This window comes from Podarcis erhardii (assembly GCF_964252035.2).
Source record: "Podarcis erhardii genome assembly, chromosome: 12".
Lineage (NCBI taxonomy): Eukaryota > Metazoa > Chordata > Lepidosauria > Squamata > Lacertidae > Podarcis > Podarcis erhardii.
This window is the reverse complement of record NC_138513.1, coordinates 41,361,078-41,382,059: the sequence shown is the minus strand read 5'-3', so window position 1 is coordinate 41,382,059 and position 20,982 is coordinate 41,361,078. Positions and strand designations below refer to the sequence as shown.

The 20,982-nt window shown below is 43.0% G+C and overlaps 1 protein-coding gene and 1 long non-coding RNA gene across 12 annotated transcripts in view; one reads left to right on the top strand and one right to left on the bottom strand.

Moving 5' to 3' along the window:
- The window catches only part of TRAK1 (trafficking kinesin protein 1), a 144,254-nt gene that overhangs the window by 24,756 nt on the left and 98,516 nt on the right, over nt 1-20,982 (bottom strand). For all 11 annotated transcript variants that reach the window (XM_081881997.1, XM_081882003.1, XM_081881995.1 and 8 more), the window contains 10 exons: nt 19,447-19,559; nt 12,826-12,926; nt 11,214-11,322; nt 9,299-9,377; nt 8,709-8,839; nt 8,487-8,561; nt 6,747-6,884; nt 4,576-4,652; nt 2,296-2,532; nt 985-1,301 (listed from right to left, as the gene is read on the bottom strand). In XM_081881997.1, coding sequence (XP_081738123.1) covers nt 985-1,301; nt 2,296-2,532; nt 4,576-4,652; nt 6,747-6,884; nt 8,487-8,561; nt 8,709-8,839; nt 9,299-9,377; nt 11,214-11,322; nt 12,826-12,926; nt 19,447-19,559 — 1,377 coding nt within the window. The remainder of the gene's footprint in view (nt 1-984; nt 1,302-2,295; nt 2,533-4,575; nt 4,653-6,746; nt 6,885-8,486; nt 8,562-8,708; nt 8,840-9,298; nt 9,378-11,213; nt 11,323-12,825; nt 12,927-19,446; nt 19,560-20,982) is intronic.
- The window catches only part of LOC309325847, a 262,622-nt gene that overhangs the window by 180,790 nt on the left and 60,850 nt on the right, over nt 1-20,982 (top strand). The window lies entirely within an intron of this gene.

Here is a 20,982-nt window from a genome sequence, read left to right as displayed (position 1 = left end):
GCAGCAATCAGAGTTTTTTAACATTTCGGAAGTCAAATGGACTTCCTGAGCGGATTAAGTCTGGCGCTTTTCTTTTTGCTATTTATTTTGCATTTTTTAGGCTTTTTCGGTTCATTTGCTTTGTGACTGTGTGGAACCCAGTTCAGCTACTGATTGATTGATTGATTGATTGATTGATTGTGTGACTGCGGAAATGGATAAAAGCCTCCCATTCAAACAAGGACTATCATCAGTGCAAGTAAAGGAAAAAATTCATTTTAATTTTTATCTACAATACTGTCTTGCTTATTTTATAGTACAGTACATTGATTACTGCTGTCATTTTATGGATCAGTGGTCTTGTTAGATAGTAAAATTCATGTTAAACTGTTGTTTTAGGGGTTGTTTTTAAAATTCCGGAATGGCTTAATCTGTTTTGCATTACTTTCTATGGAAAAGCACGCCTTGGTTTTGGAATGCTTTGGTTTTGGAAGGGACTTCTGGAACAGATTAAGTTTGAGAACCAAGGTGCCACTGTGCAAGTGATTTGGAACTGTTGCCTAGACACCTACTGGTAGGACAACCGTAGCAAGTAATTGAGAAGCATGCACAGAATGTAAAGAAAAGAAATGGTCTTCTACAAGTTGCAGTTTAATGAATCACCACACGTCTCTACAGGTCTTCTCCATATCAGTGCTACTTTCCCCACTCTGCAGTGTTCTACAAATATGTGAATGAAACTAGGAATTCAAATGCCATTTACTGAACTATAAAAATATACCACTGAAATATGTTAGAGTGTACACAACACACTTGCTCCAGAGATTGCTTACTAAAAAGCAATGAAATCTTTTTCTCAGAAGAGTTTAAACAAGCAACGTGGATGGCTGTCTCTAAAGTAAAAGGAGTATGTGTTACACAGATTTCCCGCTTCCTGCTGATGGAGAAGAGACCATAGAAAGTCACTAAGGAGAACAGATAAAGGCCTAGGCGCTTTGTTATCACCTTCTAAGGGCTTCACAATCTGAAGCTTCTCTGGGAGGTAAGAGCGACTGCTGATGGACATTCCTGAATAGCCAGTAAATTCGGAAAACCTGGAGTGAGTTCCCAACGACATGATACTCTCCGTTGGAGTGATGGAGCCACTGTGGAGTTCGCCCTTCTCAGCCAGTTCCCGCAGCTTCCTTTCCTGCTCTTCTTCAAAGAACCTTCTCTCAGACAGGTAGTTCTCTCTCCGAAGAGACAGCCTTCGAAGTGCCGTTTCCAGGTCGCTAGAGCCAGGGGTTCCTGGGGTTCCAGGTTTTTTGTTCTTTTCTTCATTTCTAAAACAAGGACAAAACACACTTAAATTTACACTGCGTGTACAAGCAACAGGAAGGGGGGAGGGGGGGAGACACCCAAAATGTCAATATTTGAAATGCCAGCAAAACTGTTCCGAGCTCTCCGTAGCCAATTAACTGCTTCACCAGCAGACTATAGTAGTCTAGATTTGAAAATATAAATGGCAGGCCTAGGAACGTGCGAGGTTGACATCTTCATAGAGCCATGCGCTGTATTTAGCAATGTGTTTCTCAAATTCTTTTTAGCATCTCTTATTGTCTGCTGGCATTTTTTTTTTGTTCTCTAAAATTGTCATCAGAATTTCAATTTTGCAGCTATGTAAGCTAAAACACACACACACACACAATATGGATATAAATATAGATCTGCATGTATTAGAAAGGGAGGTCAGGCATTTCTTAGCATAGGAAATCATTTTGGGGATTGCACACATTTCAAAGTAACCAAATCAAGTTGTACTCGGGGCTCAATGTGGATGACGGACAGATAATTAGAAGAGAAAAGCCTCACAGTTACAAAAAAGTCAAGAATTACAAACCCCCAAAATGATTTAAACAATTCTCTTACTAGGAGGAGGATGTGTCAATAACAGAAACCAGTTAACAGTAATTCTTAAAGGAAATATAGTCATTAACACAAACATGATTTGCCTGAACCATACCACACTGGTGTTAAATTAGTGAACATTAGTTTGCAAATTTTATGGTGTCCAGTAATTTAAGACAACCCAATATAGTTCACTTGTCCAGTGTTAGGAGGCTGCAGCACAACAATATATGAAAATCAGGTTTCTTCTGAATATCTCACTCAGATATAGCAATATTGATCCTTCTTACAATGTTAGGCTATCAATATTGAGTATCCTCATAATGTACGGTTAGTATAGCATCCAACATATAGTCACTAAATAGAAGAAAAGAATTAGGAAGTTCTTGTTCTGGAGATACAGCTAAACTCTAAGTATACATTACTGACCCAGAGTCAGTAGAGTCAGTTTCTAGGATGATGCTATTAGTCTTGTTGTCTATCACAAAATTGGAAATGTCTCCTCCATAGAAGCTGGATCGTGGTGTGCTGACACAGCTAGAAATGACCGAGTTCATTGCTGAAGACTGGTTAGACCCAGGAATATTCATTGGAGAGGGAGTTAGAGATCTCTGCTTTACCACTTGGTTGATGTTTCGCACGGCATCAAAGACTCTCTTGTGATGGCTGACAAAAGACACAAGCAGTTAGTAACCAGCAAAATAAAACCCACAGCAGAGAAATTGTCTGCGGGGACATCATATTATATTAAGCTCAGCTTTTGTAAGAGAAAAACATGGTCTCAGAGATTAGCTTTGTGATTATGATCAAGAGAGAACAAAATCAGACAAATGGTTAAAAGTCATTCTATGGAAAGGGGAAGAGCTGTAAGATACTAAAGTTTCCTCAAACAATATTTCCCATTTTCCAGATCACTTACTAAATGACCCTGTTCTCTTGAAACTTGGCCAAGACTGTACGCCAGGATGAAACGGGGAATAATTATTGGGCTCAAATGCTTACATGCTCCCCACCAACTATCCTGAGAGAAAGCAATTAACTGAATCGGAAGATCCTGTATTGATCCTGGGATCCCTCTTACCCTGCAGCATAGCTCTGGTTAGAAAAGCAGGTTTCGAACAGCCAGGGAGATCCTCTATGGAAATAAAATTGTGGAATATCCTATACTTGTTGCATTCTCTCTGTAGCAATAGTAACATGCAGTAGTTGTTTGGGGTTTCTTGTTTGGTTTTTAAGATAAAAAATGCCCACAAAATGCGCTTGTGCATAAAACGCTACAGCAGCAGCAGCTTGGTCAACTATTGCCAGCAATGACAAAATCAAGCATTTTCTTGTGACTTCAGGATAAAGCAGATGTTGTAGTTGCCACATCATGATTTTAAATGGCTGGCGGCACATGTTGAGCATTTATATCAACTTCATATAACCAGCACCACGTGGTAAACTACTTGCATACTGCAGCTTTGCCACATGGATCAGGAAATTTCTTCTAAGCTATCATAGATATTTTAGGGACCATTTGCAGTGATCTGATCCTGTGGTCAAATACTACGGATACCACCACACAGCTGCCCCTGCGTGCCAGCCAAAGCATATGCAGTGGTCCTGAGCTACTTCAATGTTGTATGAATAAGCACATTTTTCATATCCCGCCTTCACTCCAGGGACCTCAAGGAAGTACACAATGGACTCCCAGCAGTTTCCCATCCAAATACTGATCTGACTTACACCTGTATAGCTTCAGCTATCCATCATGTCTCTTGAGATAATGCTACTATAAAGTTGTCTAGTGTGTCCACATATACAAGCTTAAGCACTCTGCAGCCCTGTTTCGCCATTTCTGAGTACCGCTTTCTTACTTGTGCAGAATAAACATAGAAAGTTTTTAATTATTTCCCCCTCGCTATTTAGCTTGAAGTTTGAATCTTCAACTGCGTTAAGAAGACGGATAACAAAAATAGTGATTTAACACTACTCAAGGTGCAAATAGCTTGTTTATTTTTCCAATTTCAACTATAATGCTGCTGAAAAACATTTTATTTAACTTCCCCCAAAGCCCCAAAATTCTTTAAAAATTGGCCTTTAAAATATCCTGGATGTCAGGGAACTGCCATCGGAGCCAGAGGCAGAGGGAAGTCTCCAGAGGGATGCCGGAGAGGGTCCCAGTAGGGAGAGAGGCAGCCCATCCGCTGGGGAAGGAAATCAGCGTAGCACCAGTAGAGGAGGGGGGCAGATGGGGGAATCGGAGAGAAGGCTCCAGGACTCTTCGCTGGAGACCAGCGGGGAGAGCACGGGTCCTCCGCTGCCCACACCCTCCCTGCGCAGAAGACTTCCGCGCAGGGAGAGTAGGAGGAGACTGGGCGTCAAAGAACTTATTTGCTGGAAGAAGTTCAAGAAACGCCCACTGACGGATTCTGCCAGCGATTGAGACAGCCACGGAGGGGTGGCTGTCCGGACAGAAAGGGTTCACCCAGGTAACCCAGCCAGGTGTGGCGCCAACTTACGCACGAGCAACCCCTAGAACCATTACTCTTAAGCTTTCTTCTCAATTGCTTTCCTCTCCAACAGAGAGAGGACCATTTATAAGTAATGAGTTCAGGTCTACCTTCCTTGCTAGAAAGAAATGAGATGGCATTCTTAATTTGGGATTGCATAAAAAGGTTTGATTTCTACTTTTCTTATTAAAATATCACAATGCATCGGTCATACGTTAAGTCAGGGCTGTCAGGATCATCCAGATGCAGTTCTTTTCGCATTGACCCTTCAATTTCTGCTGCCAAGGAATCCTGTGAAGACAATTTTAAATGGTGTCACAGCATGTCATTAACACGTATGTCTATTTTCGTAGTATGCAGTGATGCTGATATACTTAGGGCTTCTTTTACGGGAACAGAAAGGAACCATTTAGTTAGTCTTCCCCTATTCATAGCTCCAGCCACCGCTTGCATTTCACTATATCACCAATACTGCAATTATTTCAAAAGTGGGTTTAGTAGCACCCACAACCTCAGACCCTTCCTCTGTTTAAGGGAAGATTCAAGGCAACGATCCAGATTCTCCTCTCAATATTTACAGATGAAATATATGCGGATGATACCCAGCTCTACCTCTCTTTTAACTCAAAACCAGTGAAGGCGGTGAAGGTCCTGTGTGAGTGTCTGGAGGCAGTTGGAGGATGGATGGCGGCTGTCAGGGGTTCAGGAGCAGAGACACAGGAGAAGGAGCAAATGGAGAGTGAGGAGGAGGAATCCGAGGGGGGTGTAGGCAGTGACAGTGGTCAGAGAGATTCCACGAGTCTCTCCAGCGAATCGGAAGATTCACAGAGAGGAGCGCCGATGGCCAGGGCAAGGGGGGTGCCAAGGGGGAAACCCCAGAAGGAAGGGGCCAGCGGGGACTCCCTGAGCAGCAGTTGGAAATCAGGACCAGCGTCCCCACCAGAGCGTAGTGGAGGGGAGGAGTCCCAGGCATCGGGACCAGTCTTCTCACCACCAGAGGGAGGAGATGAGTCAGGATTGGCCACGCCTCCATCGGAGAGCGGGGAAACGGTCAAGAGGAAAGTCACCGGCTGCGCGCGCGCGCCAAGTTCAAATGTACAGGCGAGCGGCACAGCAGGTAGCCCGGATAGGGAGCCAGGTCCTAAAGCCCGCCGGAAGGAAGGGCAAGACTCAGGGGGGTCAGCGTCAGAAGAGTCCAGGAGGGAGGAAACCCCAGGGGGCAGAAGGACCCAGAGGAGGAAGGAACAGCGCAGGAGGTGGAGCCGGGCTAGGATCTTAAACTGGTGCGGAAGGGGTAGTGACTCAGAGGGGACTTCGCCGGTCTAGGGCCAAGACGTAGGGCTGCACGCTCTGGGGTTTGAAATGGAAACTAAACTTCAATAAAGACTTTTGTACATTACATCAACCGGGCGTTGGTCCTCTGTGAGCTGGGACCTAGAGGCAGCTCTGACAGCGGCTAACAGATTGAGGTTGAATCCTGACAAGACAGAAGTACTGTTTCTGGGGGACAGGAGGCGGGCAGGTGTGGAGGATTCCCTGGTCCTGAATGGGGTAACTGTGCCCCTGAAGGACCAGGTGCGCAGCCTGGGAGTCATTTTGGACTCACAGCTGTCCATGGAGGCACAGGTCAAATCTGTGTCCAGGGCAGCTGTTTACCAGCTCCATCTGGTACGCAGGCTGAGACCCTATCTGCCTGCGGACTGCCTCGCCAGAGTGGTGCATGCTCTGGTTATCTCCCGCTTGGACTACTGCAATGCGCTCTACGTGGGGCTACCTTTGAAGGTGACCTGGAAACTACAACTAATCCAGAATGCGGCAGCTAGACTGGTGACTGGGAGTGGCGCTGAGACCATATAACACTGGTCTTGAAAGACTTACATTGGCTCCCAGTACATTTCCGAGCACAATTCAAAGTATTGGTGCTGACCGTTAAAGCCCTAAACAGCCTCGGTCCAGTATATCTGAAGGAGCGTATCCACCCCCATCGTTCTGCCCAGACACTGAGGTCCAGCGCCGAGGGCCTTCTGGGGGTTCCCTCGCTGCAAGAAGCCAAGTTACATGGAACCAGGCAGAGGGCCTTCATGGTAGTGGCGCCCTCCCTGTGGAACGCCCTCCCACCAGATGTCAAAGAGAACAACAACTACCAGACTTTTAGAAGACATCTGAAGGCAGCCCTGTTTAGGGAAGCTTTTAATGTTTGATGTATTACAGTATTTTAATATTTTTTTTGGAAGCCGCCCAGAGTGGTTGGGGAAGCCCAGCCAGATTATAATAAATTATTATTATAAATTATTATTACTGGAATTAGTTTTGGGATCTATTTCCTAATGCTAATCAAACTTGCTGCACTGCTGGCATGAGATGTGACTTTATCAGGTTTATTACCATGGGGAAAAGGCCTAAGGAGTGGTATCGGCGTGATATGGCATTTGGCATCGTCTTGTTCCGAAGGTTCTTCAGCTCTTCCTGTGCCTCGTGAAGCATTTCCATGCACTCTGCATACTTGTCTTCCAGCTCTCGTAACTGCAATGCACACAGAATGGAAATTATTTCCAGGAACCTTGGGCTATCTAAAGGCTACAGAAAACTATTCAAATGAGGAGGAGGACACTTTTAAATAAATAATAAAAAGCTAAACATCTATGACTTCTACGTTCCACATGTACGTTTAGTTCTGTCTGTATCTATTTTAATGATGGTCCCAGCAATTTGCCATTGAAGAGACTGGGTTTCCGTTGGGCTCTACAAGCTGAATAACTGATGCAAATTGCATGGAATCATCGTCATCTTGCAAAACTTATTAGATAAAAAGCTCCACAAAGCCCAGAAGAGCCATCACTTGATCATGGAAACGGCACAGGTTTCTTTCAGCCTTGGAGACAAATTTTAAAGCTGTCTGCGTGGCAATGAAAGACTAGCGCCTTACTTTTAAATGAAAAAACAGAAAACGCAAGAAATCAGATTCTGTCCTTACATACACGAACTTGGTTTGGAACTTTCCTAGGGCCACATTTTCAAAGAGCAAAGTCCAAGGATTGAACAGTTAGAAAAATATACAGCTTGATGCTGCTCAAGGTTAATTGTACTGAAAGACCACTGACATCTCTGGGCTTAGGCATGCTCACCTCTGCACAGAATTGGGCTGCAAGCTATCCTCTTTTATCTACAATTCTTACAGCGAAGAATTACATACATATTTTTTTGGAAGTAAATCCCATTGTGTTCACTGCAATTTACTCCCATGTATATAGGATCACAAGGGACGTGGGTGGCGCTGTGGGTTAAACCACAGGCCTAGGACTTGCCAATCAGAAGGTCGGCGGTTCGAATCCCTGCAAAGGGGTGAGCTCCCGTTGCTTGGTCCCAGCTTCTGCCAACCTAGCAGTTCGAAAGCACGTCAAAGCGCAAGTAGATAAATAGGTACCGCTCCAGCGGGAAGGTAAACTGCATTTCCGTGCGCTGCTCTGGTTCGCCAGAAGCGGCTTAGTCATGCTGGCCACATGACCCGGAAGCTGTACGCTGGCTCCCTCAGCCAATAAAGCGAGATGAGTGCCACAACCCCAGAGTCAGTCATGACTGGACCTAATGGTCAGGGGTCCCTTTACCTTTTATATAGGATCACAGCCTTAGTGTTTCTTTTGTTTTGCAAATCCATTTATCCTGGAGATTATGATCTGTGATCCTTACTTAATTCACAGCACAGAAGGCTCAGAGTGTCTGAGGGTAGGCCTAATCTTAAAAGTTAAAGGCTTGCACCAAGGAAATAGTCCATTGCCAAGTCTACTTCTATGCTCAGTTTCTTATCCAAAATGCCATTAAGCTTCCCAAGGACAAAAAAAACCTCCCTGCATATATCAAAGAAGAGGTTTTTTTATTTCAGATGAATACTGTATTTAAGGTTTTAAGCAATTTCATTCCTATAGGTCTGAAAAGACACTGTGTGGACCCAAGGAAACTGAATTCAAAAGCTATCACAAATATGCTCATCTCCTATTCAAATTACGTATTCTTCTGCCATTATACCAAACGCAATGAGGCTACAGCATTTCAAGGCTACTGATACCAACTGAACTGAAAGCATCTCCCTTCTCCATAACAACATGACTATTAGAGAGGCACACTCACTTCTGCTGTGAGCTGCCTTTGGGCATCTTTAGCAGCTCCCAGATGTTGGACGAGTTCTTCATTTTCCACCGTACACTGAAAAAAGACAAACATCACAACAGATTAGCCACCCCATGTTTTCTCTTCCTTTAAAAATATTTTAACAGGTGTTGGAACAGAAGAGGCTCATCAGAAAGGTGGCACTACATTAGCTATTTTGCTTATTACTTTAATGAACCTTACAGCTTTTGCCTTTTTCTGCAAATCCACTATCTGAGAGAGAAGGTGAGTGATTTCCTCCTGCTGTCGGGCAGCGTCGTCAGTTTTCTTGGCCAACTCTTCAGAGATACTTGCAATCTGGATGTTTGCATCTCCTTAAATAATTAAGAAACAATTGTAAGAATGAGCTGGCATGGAAAAATATTTGGCATCGCAAAAAAAGGTACTACTATAAGCTATCGTTTAACAGAGAGGCAGAGAAAGAGAACATGCAATCTGGCATTAGGGAGGTTTTTCCAACTGCTGCAGAGCCACATAGAAAAAGCCATTGCCATAAATATTGTTGAAGTGTTACTGCAATTGCAGGGTGGGTTTTCTCAATATACAAGCAGTGTAAGGGAACAGGGACAAAACAGTTCTGTGTTGTAGGTGCATTAGTTCTCAACCCAAGTGCTGGGGCTGCTGATAACTTAAAGCAACACACATCAACTCCCTTGCATTGCACACAAAAATGGCACAAACTCCAAAAGAAATGGCACAAACTCCAAAAGAAAACCCTTGTATGAGAACATCCTGATTATTCTGTTAAAAAGCAAGGAAAGAAGAAAACGTACTGAGCTCCTTCACACAGTCGTTGACAAGCTGCTGTTCTTTCTCTTCAAAAGAAATGGTTTCGGTCTGCAGCTGGCAAGCCTGTTTTTTTTTTAAAAAAAAGAAGTCCAAAATTAGCATTGTGTTAACTTCTTGCTGGATCTAGCCTTGTAAAAAGGGGGGAAACTTTCAACAGCAAACCACAATTCCAGGACATCAGCAAACACAGCCTTTCTTAACCTTGGGTCCCTAAATGTAGCCAGCATGGCCAGTGGTCAGGGATGATGGGAATTGTAGTTCAAGAACGCCTGGAGATTGAGAAAGGCTGAGCAAGTAATTCATAGTCTCCCACATCCCTCTTGTGACTATGTGGAACAATGACAAGTCACGACCACTAGGTGTCATCATTGAGTTTTGATATATATATATATATATATATAGGCAAAGCTTAAAAGATTAACATCAAATTTAATGGCTGGAGAATATATTCAGGGGAAAAGTTAAATGTTCACTATTAAAAGCACACCCCAAACACAACACACACAAAAAGATTCAGTAGAAACACAAGTCTGCAACATACTTTGGTAAATAAAGCTCAAGGGAGGTTTGTACTTGTAACTTCCAGCCTGATAAATAGCTTCTTAACATTTATGGTGCTAATCTTGGGAGTAATGCTTAATTAAGAAGCTATCGCCATCTTGACTTTTTCAGCATGACTATCAAATGAGTGTCCCTGCTTATATCAGATGCTGTGCAGTACAACCAGCCTCTAAACACTATACTAATCCATAATGTTACAAAGTGCTCATTCCAGCTGGGAAAACTGTTTTCAAAACTTCGCATGAACAGGAAAACTCTTTCCTGGCCATGCAATGAACAGTAAGCATGATAAAGGGAATTCCAAAGGGGAGCAGGCTAGGTCCATAACGCACAATGAAATAGTATTAATTTCTGCTGGTGCAGGATCTATCTGCCTTATATCTTTAGGTTTATGGAAATGTAGGCCTTCAGACAGAGAGCGAATCACCCTTAAGCCACTGTACACAAACAGATGGGGCGGCAAAGCCATTTGTAGATTCAGTATGGGTGGCAAGTTTTTCGGGGGGGGGGGGGAGAAGGACCCTGTCAGGACAATATTTCTATTCTGTGCTCCTTCTTCTCCTCACTGGTCTCCGCTCCCCGACCCCCCAATTGCTCATAGTCAGTGGTAGTTATTGCTCATTCTTGCCATGATTGCTGCTGGGGTCACTTGTTCTCTCCCGAGTGATGATCGCAGCCAGGAAGAAAAGGAGCACCAGAACCAGCGGATAAGCCAGCAGATCCCTTCATCTCACCCTCATGGTTAGTTGTCCAGTGAGGGAGCAAGAGTGAGTGGAAGCAGCGCAGAAGATGAGCTACTCGCTTCTTTTGCCCTCTCCTTTTGGGTCCATTGAGGCAGAGAAAGAGAAGGTAGGTGCCAATAGCAGGAGCAAAAGAGTCAGTGGCCTTGACGGTGCCGACCCAAAGCCAGCACTGCTTGGACAGTAATGATTGCAAGGGGAGCTCCAAACATGTAACCATCACCACTATCTGTAGCCTACAGTCAAGGAACGATCTTACCACCTCACTTATTGTTGGTGTCAGGCTTCATAAACACTATACATGTAAAGCACACCCCACCCCCAGGAATCCTGGGAACTGAGCTATAATTCTCAACACCCTTAAACTACAGTTCCCATGACTCTTTGAAGGAACGTGCTTTAAATCTACACCTTAGACAAGGGTCAATACTGACATGCAATATTTGCAAACATTCATGAGGGAAGCAGGGTGGGGTGGAGAGAATAATCTATAGATTGCACAGAATTTGTGGAGTAAAAGTTTACTAATCAATCAGTCCTGATTCCCGTGGAAAAAGAAGCAAACTTATGGTAGGCAAAATACTGGGATATGTTTTACCTCTGATCTAAGCACAACGTTCTCCTCTTCAAGGTCCTTAAGTTTCTTTTGAAGGGAATCTAAATGAAAATAGTTCTGGACAGATGAAGACGACTCATTCCTCTTCAACCTGGTAAGAGGCCCATTAGACACGTTTATTTTTGCTCCCTTTTGTTTGCAGTGTTTGCAGCAGAGCTGCACAGCAAAAGTTCCAAGAACCAGAGCCAAATGAGATCTAGCATTTTCATAGGTTGTCAGAGAGTTAAAAGTAAAGAAAGAAATGAAGCCATTGTGTTTATTCCGCCCATTTCTAACGGAGAACCTTTAGCTACAAACTGTGTGTGGGGGGGGGGGGGACTTTAGCTCTCTGAACGAGATGGTTTGCAAAAAAGTAATTGTATGATTCCATGACTGCTACAACACATTAAATAATAAAAAGCTGCAGCAGTGGAGGCACACACACACACACAAAAGGAAAGTGGCAAGCAGGGGTTGTAATGTACAGTGGTGCCCCGCAAGACGAATGCCTCGCAAGACGGAAAACCCGCTAGACGAAAGGGTTTTCCGTTTTGGAGGTGCTTTGGAAAACGAATTTCCTATAGGCTTGCTTTGCAAGATGAAAATGTCTTGCAAGTTCCTGCGGGTTCCCCCCCCCTTTTTCTAAGCCGCTAAGCCGCTTATCTGCTTATCCGCTAAGCTGATAAGCCGTTAAAAGCCGCTAAGCCGCTAATAGCGCTAATCCGCTAAGCCGTCAATGGGCTTGCTTCGCAAGACGAAAAAACCGCTAGACGAAGAGAATCGCGGAACGGATTCTTTTCGTCTTGCGAGGCACCACTGTACTGTTAACTGCCTATGAAACAAGTCTTTGGCTTTTCGTTGCTCAAGAGCTGATTTGAACTGCTGAGCAGTCTTTGTTAACATGCTGTTGTGTTGCTGAATAAAATTCTTCAAAAGGACAGGATTTGGTTCAAAACATAGACCCTGTTGGATATAGCAAAAGTGACATATTACTGAACTAAGAAGAACTTCCCTGTCAGGGAGGTAGACTGGTTATCCCATTTCTTAACTGGCGAGGGCCTGCTATGAATATCAGGGTCTGAACTGGATCTTGTAGCTCAGCACTGAACTTCCATATTGCTGCATAGATCAGTTGGGTCCATAGCTGGCAACTTTCCCCTTTTCTTGTGAGGAATCCTATTCAGAATAAGGGAATTTCCCTTTAGAAAAGGGAAGCGTTGACAGCTATGGTTGGGTCTACTGCCAGTCAATGGAAGCCCAAAACTTCTAATGCTGGTAACCAAACTGTATGTATGCTGTATTTTTGCACTATTTACCGGAAAGGTCCAAATGGAGCCGCATGCTACAGAATGAAGCCAAAAGGAGACTAGTAAAACCACAGCTGAATACTGTTGGTAACACCTACTCATGATCAAGAGTACTCAAGAGATAATACAGACACGATTTGACCGTTTGGTCCTTTCATTGGGAGCTGAGGCTCACCTGCAGCCTGGATGCAAAACCCATGTGGTGATGCCAGATGAGGAATACAAAAATCATGTGGCTATGCCAGATGGGGCAGAAGGATGCAAAATGGAGAGTACAGCATGACCCATGTTTCCTGGCCCAAACTTACGGAGTTGAACAGATGGATTCTGGCTCGCTCTCTTCAGCAGCACTGGTGTAAAACTGAAGCAGCTCATCTTTCATGGACAGCTCATGACGTAACTGAGAAACCTGAACAAATGAAGGGGGGGAAATCTGTCATAAATTTGTTTTCAAGCTCATCTTGGATAGCAAAATTGAGTGTCGGGCTCTGTGTGGTTCTGCTAGCCAATGGATCTACTTCAAACAGGACATAGGAAGATTCCCTCTGTTGGAAGAAAAACACAGATCAAGAATTCCAGTGCCTGCTACGATTAAAGGAGGGTTACTTCTCCGTATCTTTTTCATTTCAAAAGTTGCAAATTCATCACTATTTTATTATAAGTGTTTTTTAATTAAATAGTAGGACACCAATGAAGAACTCAAAAACCTGGTAGTGAATCAAACAAGAGGACTTCAACCACTTCAAGCAAGATATAACAAAACGCCATTCCTAGCTAGACACAATCTAAGATTGTAAATTGGAATCCATCCCCATTTTTGGAAGGGAAATGAACTATAACAGCCATTGTCTTTATGGTTTCTCTCTGTGTCTCCATTGTTCTCCTCAAGTTCCTCTTTTTGTTTTGGAAGCATGAGTTCCATTTCCTGTGACCTGGTTCACATGCAACACTAAGCCAAGCCATGGTTTAGTGTGGATGCACAAGCTTAAAGCAAGGAGATTGTGGCTACATTATTCCTCCCTCAATCCTGTTGCTGCTGGTTTGGCTTAATGCGTCATCTGAACCTGGGCTTGTGGTTTTTCTTGCTCCAGAGAAACCACAAGCTGTAACCAAGGTTTGTTCTAAAGCAAGACAAACCACAAGCCCAGGTTCAGATGACACAATAAGCCAAACTGTGGCTTAGCTCACAGCAGAAGGACAAGAGAAGCAGTAAAACGACCATGATAGTCACTCAACAAGCACACACACTTGAACTTCTTAGCTTAATTTAAATTATTTTCCTGAGCTAACCCAAAACCTGAAATGCATTTAAAATTTAAAACCAGAAATAAATTTATCACTTAAAATGCACTCAGGTAGAAGACTCCTTGTTCACAAATTAAAACTGAACATCCAAGAAAAAGGATAATCCTAAAGAGTATATCTCCACATACTCTTGCCTGTTAAATAACTAGGCATGTCATCAACAAAATGCTTTTGTTCCAATTTAATAACACAATGACAAATCAGGAAGAAGACAGATCCTAAGCAGTTACGTACAGATATGAAAGCTGTGAACTAAATTTATATGAAAGCTGTGAACTAAATTTATTTCATGGTTAAAGGTAAAGGGTAAAGGGACCCCTGACCATTAGGTCCAGTTGCGGATGACTCTGGGGTTGCAGCGCTCATCTCGCTTTATTGGCTGAGGGAGCCGGCGTACAGCTTCCGGGTCATGTGGCCAGCCTGACTAAGCCCCTTCTGGCAAACCAGAGCAGCGCACGGAAATGCCGTTTACCTTCCCGCCGGAGTAGTACCTATTTATCTACTTTGCACTTTGATGTGCTTTTGAACTGCTAGGTTGGCAGGAGCAGGGACCAAGCAACGGGAGCTCACCCCGTCGCGGGGATTCGAACCTCCGACCTTCTGATTGGCAAGCCCTAGGCTCTGAGGTTTAACCCACAGCGCCACCCACTGGTGCTTGAACTGATAGTACTCAAAGATGGGCAGAATGCTTTTTTGTTTTGTTTTGTTATGTATTCACAAAAGGGTATTGCCGAGAATAGATGAAACTTTTAGCCATTAAAGTGAGACAACAGACATCAAAATCATATGGTCTCCTCTATACTAAACCAGAATGAGATTTTATTTAATAGAAGCTCCTAGATAATATTTCCAAAGGAGACAGGATCTGGTTACAAAGACTAATGATACCCCTCAGCTAGATACTTAAATACTGGAACATAGCAAAGACCAGCAGTATTTGCTAAGATGATACATTTGCTTTTGCTATTAGAATGAGCATTGCTTCTCACAAAGGCAATTTACAGACAAAAATAATCCATTGCAATCCACAACTCAGAGACTATGTCTGAAGCAGTGAAATGTTGACTCCAGTGCACTCACCTCGTTTTCTTTAGTGCCTTACAATGCGTCTGAGTATCTGTTTTCATAATTTAGTACTACTGGAAAGAGTTGCATAGGGTAGAAGTTAGTAGCAATTATTTGAAGTTGGGAAAGGGGAAAGGCTCTGTCCTTGAGACAGAAGGAAAATCAGATTTAAGTAGGTTGTAAGGGAACACAGAAAAGCATGATGCCACAGGATGAAAAGGAAAGTTGTGTTTTTAAAAACTGAGCAAAAGGAAGTAGAGGGAAAAGTTAGGTAACTGCACTTCTGGCAAAACACCTGCCCCATCAGATGCCTAGCCAAGGACATTTCCAGCCTTGAATTAGAAAATTCAGTCAAATTAGAAAATTCAGCAAGCTGAGCATGGGAGGCAACCTTTACTTATAAGTCCAGTTGATATACTACACTAAAGCATGATTGATTTATAAAAACATTTATACACACACACACACACGTATATATACTGCCGTTCAGCCTATATCAGCCAAAGGCAGTATAATAAAACACAATCTTCATACAGGAGTGAGGCGGGCAGAGAGGGAGAGAGGTAATAGTAAAACCACTGTAAAAACAAAAGTAAAAACCAGCTAGCAAAATTTAGGGTACAGCAGAACCCGTTACAAGCCTGGTGAAATACAAATTGTTGACTGCCCATCTAAAAGCCCTCCACAAGGAGTTTGCCAAAGGAAAAAATGTTCCACAGTCAAGGTGTTGCCAGTAAGAAGGCCTATGTGTATGCCTTGGGTACAAGCCTGAAAGAGCCAGAGTCAAGTGTTGGACTCGTGTGTTTTCCCTCCCAATCTTCCTCTCATACTGCCAAAAGGAGAACCGTACTGTACCGCTCAACCCCCCCCCCCCGATTTAAGTGGGACATCCTGGAATCATAGAAGCCATCCGGGCTTCTGCTTGGATCCCAGAACTTTCTGCCTTTAGGTCCTGTGCTCTGGCGCAAGCCAGCTGACACATGCCAGAGTGCTGGACCACAAGGTGCTCAAATTTGGTTGGGCACTGTGGGGGGAAATCAGCTGAGATATTTGAGATATTGAGAGTCTGGCTCATATTTAGATACCTGGAGCTCCAGTATCATCCTCATCAGTTTGTTTGTTTTTTAAATCCCATGGCAACTAGAAATCACCATTTTCAATTACTGAACTGAGTAAGTTGCTGTGAAGCAACATACAGTGGTGCCTCGCAAGACGAAAATAATCCGTTCCGCGAGTCTCTTCGTCTAGCGGTTTTTTCGTCTTGCGAAGCATCCCTATTAGCGGCTTAGCGGCTTAGCGGCTATTAGCGGCTTAGTGGCTAAGCAGCTATTAGCAGCTTAGCGGCTTAGAAAAAGGGGGGGGAAGGGAAAAAACTCACAAGACTCGCAAGACATTTTCGTCTTGCGAAGCAAGCCCATAGGGAAATTCGTCTTGCGAAGCCCCTCGAAAAACGGAAAACCCTTTCGTCTAGCGGGTTTTTCATCTTGCCAGGCATTCGTCTTGCGGGGCACCACTGTACTGTATGTCCTGTTAACTGAAGTGCCAACGGTACATAAAATGATCAATTGAGTTCACCATTACATTTACGGATTCACCTATTAAAATTCTCCCTCTTTCTCTCAGATTCTTTCTGTGTAATCACATGTGCAGATTCATTAATTATGTCTCCCTCACATGTTCTGAGACACATGATCCTAACACCACTCTTCACATTCTAAAAGAAAATGCTGTAAAATAGCAAAGTACAGTGGTACCTTGGGTTAAGAACTTTATTCATTCCGGAGGTCTGTTCTTAACCTGAAAGTGTTCTTAACCTGAAGCACCACTTTTGCTAATGGGGCCTCCCACTGCTGCTGCACCGCCAAAGCACGATTTCTGTTCTCATCCTGAAGTAAAGTTCTTAACCTGAGGTACTATTTCTGGGTTAGCGGAGTCTGTAACCTGAAGTGTATGTAACCTGAGGTACCACTGTAGACTTTTACAATTCCTAAAAGAGTGGCAGTAGTCTCTGGTATTCCATTTTGTTAGCACATATTTCCTTGCAGCATGTGGTCTACAATTCAATGCAAGTGTCAATCCCAAGGTGAATAGATGTAAACGATACTTCATTCTAAACTATTGCAACATCTTTTGGGCAAGCAATCACGCTGATAGCACAGGAATATATGATGCTACTGAGGCACACAAAGCCAGAACAGTAGGTTGTGTCAATCAGGAACAAAGAAAATTTGTGTGATTATGAAAAACCCATTCTTAATTAGGCCGTATGATGAAATATTTGGAGGCGCTTCGCAAAACGAATTTCCCTATGGGCTTGCTTCGCAAGACGAAATGTCTTGCGAGTTCCTGCGGAGTTTTTCCCCCTTTTCCCCCTTTTCCTAAGCCGCTAAGCCGCTTATCAGCTGATCTGCTAAAAGCCGCTAAACCGCTAATGGCACTAATCCGCTAAGCTGTCAATGGGCTTGCTTCGCAAGCCCATTTGTGGTATGACAAGGTTAAAATACATAAGGCCTTTAAGAATCATGTTGTCAGAAAAGCGGTGTTCAATGTCTGGATAAAATATAAAGACTTACTGGAAAACAAGACCCCAAGGTGGCTATCACCAATGGAGGCTAAGGCCCCCAAAAGACTCAATATGGAGGCCAAATGGCCGAAATATTGGGAAATAATAGAAAAAGATGGAGATAATTGGAGGTTGCAGAGTATGGAGAAAATAAAAGATAAAGTGCGAGATTGGTTACATTATGCTCAGATTAAAGAAGTTTTTAAGTCGGACAAAAAGATAGGATTCCAGGTGGAAAAATCAAAGTTAGAAACAGAACTGTTAGAACCCAGCTCTAAGATACTTTCAAGAATGTATAATTTGCTGCTAAAATGGAATACACAGGATGAAACGGTTAAAACAGCTATGATAAAATGGACACAGGACATAGGGTATAACATTATGTTTGCTGACTGGGAAAAGTTATGGACTACAGGTCTGAGATTTACCGCATGTAATGCTTTGAAAGAAAATATTATGAAAATGATATACAGGTGGTACATGACCCCAGTCAAGCTTGCAAAGATATACCATTTGCCTGATAATAAATGTTGGAAGTGTAAAGAAGCTGAAGGAACATTCTTTCACCTCTGGTGGTCCTGTCCTAGAGTGAAGGCTTTCTGGGAAATGATATATAATGAACTGAAAAAGGTATTTAAGTATACCTTCCCTAAGAAACCAGAGGCCTTCCTTTTGGACATTGTTGACCAGAGTGTGCAAAAGTAGGCCCGAACCTTTTTTATGTATGCCACAACAGCAGCAAGGATACTCATCGCTAAAAGCTGGAAAACTCAAGATTTGCCCACATTGGAAGAATGGCAAATGCAACTGATGGACTATATGGAACTGGCAGAGATGACTGGCAGAATCTGAGACCTGGGAGAAGAATTGGTGGAGGAGGATTGGAAGAAATTTAAGGACTATTTACAAAAATACTGTAAATTGTACGAATGTTAAGAAAGATGTAAGATCTGTAATAAGATGGCTCCAACAAATTAGTAACAAAGAATATAAATTTAAACGGGACTGAAAGAAAAGACAAATTTTGGATAAATAATATGGTAGAATTAAGTGCTTTAAAAAAAAAGAGTGATTTAAATTCTAAGATTTGAGATTAATACTGGACAATTCTATGATATAAACTGAATTAAGTAAATAATTTGCTAGAAAATCTATGTGTTCAGAAAGCAGGAACAAGAGATGTGAGGAAGTCCAAAGATGAGAATGAAATGTGGTTATTGAAAAAGATCATGTCGTTATGTATATTGATTATTGTTTAAAAATTTAATAAATATTATTATAAAAAAAAACAAATTAGGATGCAAAAGACAGGTGAAGAATAAGCCAAGGTTAGAATCGTCACAACAAATCTTGTCCGAGAGCAGCACATGAAGAGGATTTTGCTTTCCAGTTATACTTTAGTATACTTGCTTTTCCTGTTCGGTAGAACATGTGGATAATGAAGGAGGAAAAGGCCTGATACTACAGGAAATTGGGTTTACAGACTCCAAAGAACACAGGTAGGAATGGGGGAGCAGGTGATCAAGCAACAGTCAACATCCGTAAGGTGTCAGGGTACCTTGAGAGGCGAAGGGGTGGGGAAAGGAAAGAGGAACAAGGAGAGTGCTGGAGTCCTGGAAAAGTGTCACTGGTGAGGGAAGTGGCAGAAGTGTGGGGTGAAAGAAGGATCTAGAAGGCCAAGAAGCTCAGGGCTCTGCTTTAATATGCTGCCTAAGTTTGAAGCCCATATAGTGCAATAATAATAATAATAATAATAATAAATAAATAAATAAATAAATAATGATGATGATGATGATGATGATAATTTTATTTTTTGTACTCTACCCATCTGACTTGGCTTCCAATAAAAGCATAATAAAACATATGGAACTGACAAGGAAGAAATGGCAAGATACAAGGGCAAATAAAACCAAACAGGTTGGGCTTGGGGCAGCGGTGGGATGAAGTTTACTGAACTAGAAACATGTCAGTATTAGGCACATGTGAATGCCCTCACCTCTTCCCTGATGTGTTCTACTTGTTCTTCAAGGAGTTCATTTCTCTCAGTCAGAGTCTTATTCTTCTTTAACAAGGACTGGCCAATCCGAGCAGCTAATTCTAAATCCCGCTCTTTCTGTAAGAAAAAAAAGGGGGGGACAAAAAACCACAAAGGGTCTCAATTATTGGCTCATTTAGAAAATGACTACTTTCTGAAAGCACATGTACGTTCAATCAGTGTTCTAGGTAAGAAGAGAAAGTCTGCTTTTCAAAACGAAGAAACCCATAATTTGTGCTTATTTCCTTTTCTTTGTACTGCAGAGGAAACACCCACATCATCTGGGGAACCTGCTGTGTACAGTATTTCAACTATGCATAGCAAAGCACAGCCCAAAGTTCAAGTGTGAGAAAGTTAACAAAATCCAGATCTTACTCCTTTATTTGAAAGCTGTCAGCGAGGGTGCAAGTATAAGTGGCATACATTTTGCAAAGCGCTGCGCAGGGAACATGAGGATATTGCTACTTGATGCCTTTTAACAACGCTTAGTATTTATATACAAAAATAAAGGCAGCAAGAAAAATTCTAATTATGTTAACAAGCCTGATGAAGAGTTCTAGAGAACTCAAAAATTTGCACGGGATTTTGTAACATATACAGGTATTGCCCTAATATGAATGTTAGTATACAAGAGGCATTCTTTCTAAGTGGTCAGTGTGTGTCATCTACTCAGGGCAGGCACCCCCAAACTCGGTCCTCCAACTGTTTTGGGACTACAATTCCCATCATCCCTGACCACTGGTCCTGTTAGCTAGGGATGATGGGAGTTGTAGTCCGAAAACATCTGGAGGGCCGAGTTTAGGGATGCCTGACTCAGGGTTTCCCAAACTTGGGTCTCCAGCTGTTCCTGGACTACAACTCCCATCATCCCTGACCACTAGTCCGACTAGCTAGGGATGATGGGAGTTGTAGTCCAAAAAAGAGCTGGAGACGCAGTAATACTTACAAGTGCCCTGGGAAATAGGCTGGTAATCATCCCAGCACCATAGGTGTAGAAGAGATAATAAACAACACCTATCCAGTTAAATCCTGTGGGAGTGGAATACAATACAGTGGCTAAATGCAAGCAAGAAGAAAATGATCATGCCAAGGAGACTGAACGACCTGGAAGAACTGTGGTAAAATGGAAGGCCTGTCAGCATCAGGGGGTGGAGGCTCTGCAGCAATTACCATGTAAGAAGCCATATAACTGTTGTTGTGTTTTGCTATGTAAGATAAGCAGGGACACGGGTGGCGCTGTGGGTTAAACCACAGAGCCTAGGATTTGCTGATCAGAAGGTTGGCGATTCGAATCCCTGCGACAGGGTGAGCTCCCGTTGCTCGGTCCCTGCTCCTGCCAACCTAGCAGTTCAAAAGCACATCAAAGTGCAAGTAGATAAATAGGTACCACTCCGGCGGGAAGGTAAACGGCGTTTCCGTGTGCTGCTCTGGCTCGCCAGAAGTGGCTTAGTCATGCTGGCCACATGACCCAGAAGCTGTACGCCGGCTCCCTCAGCC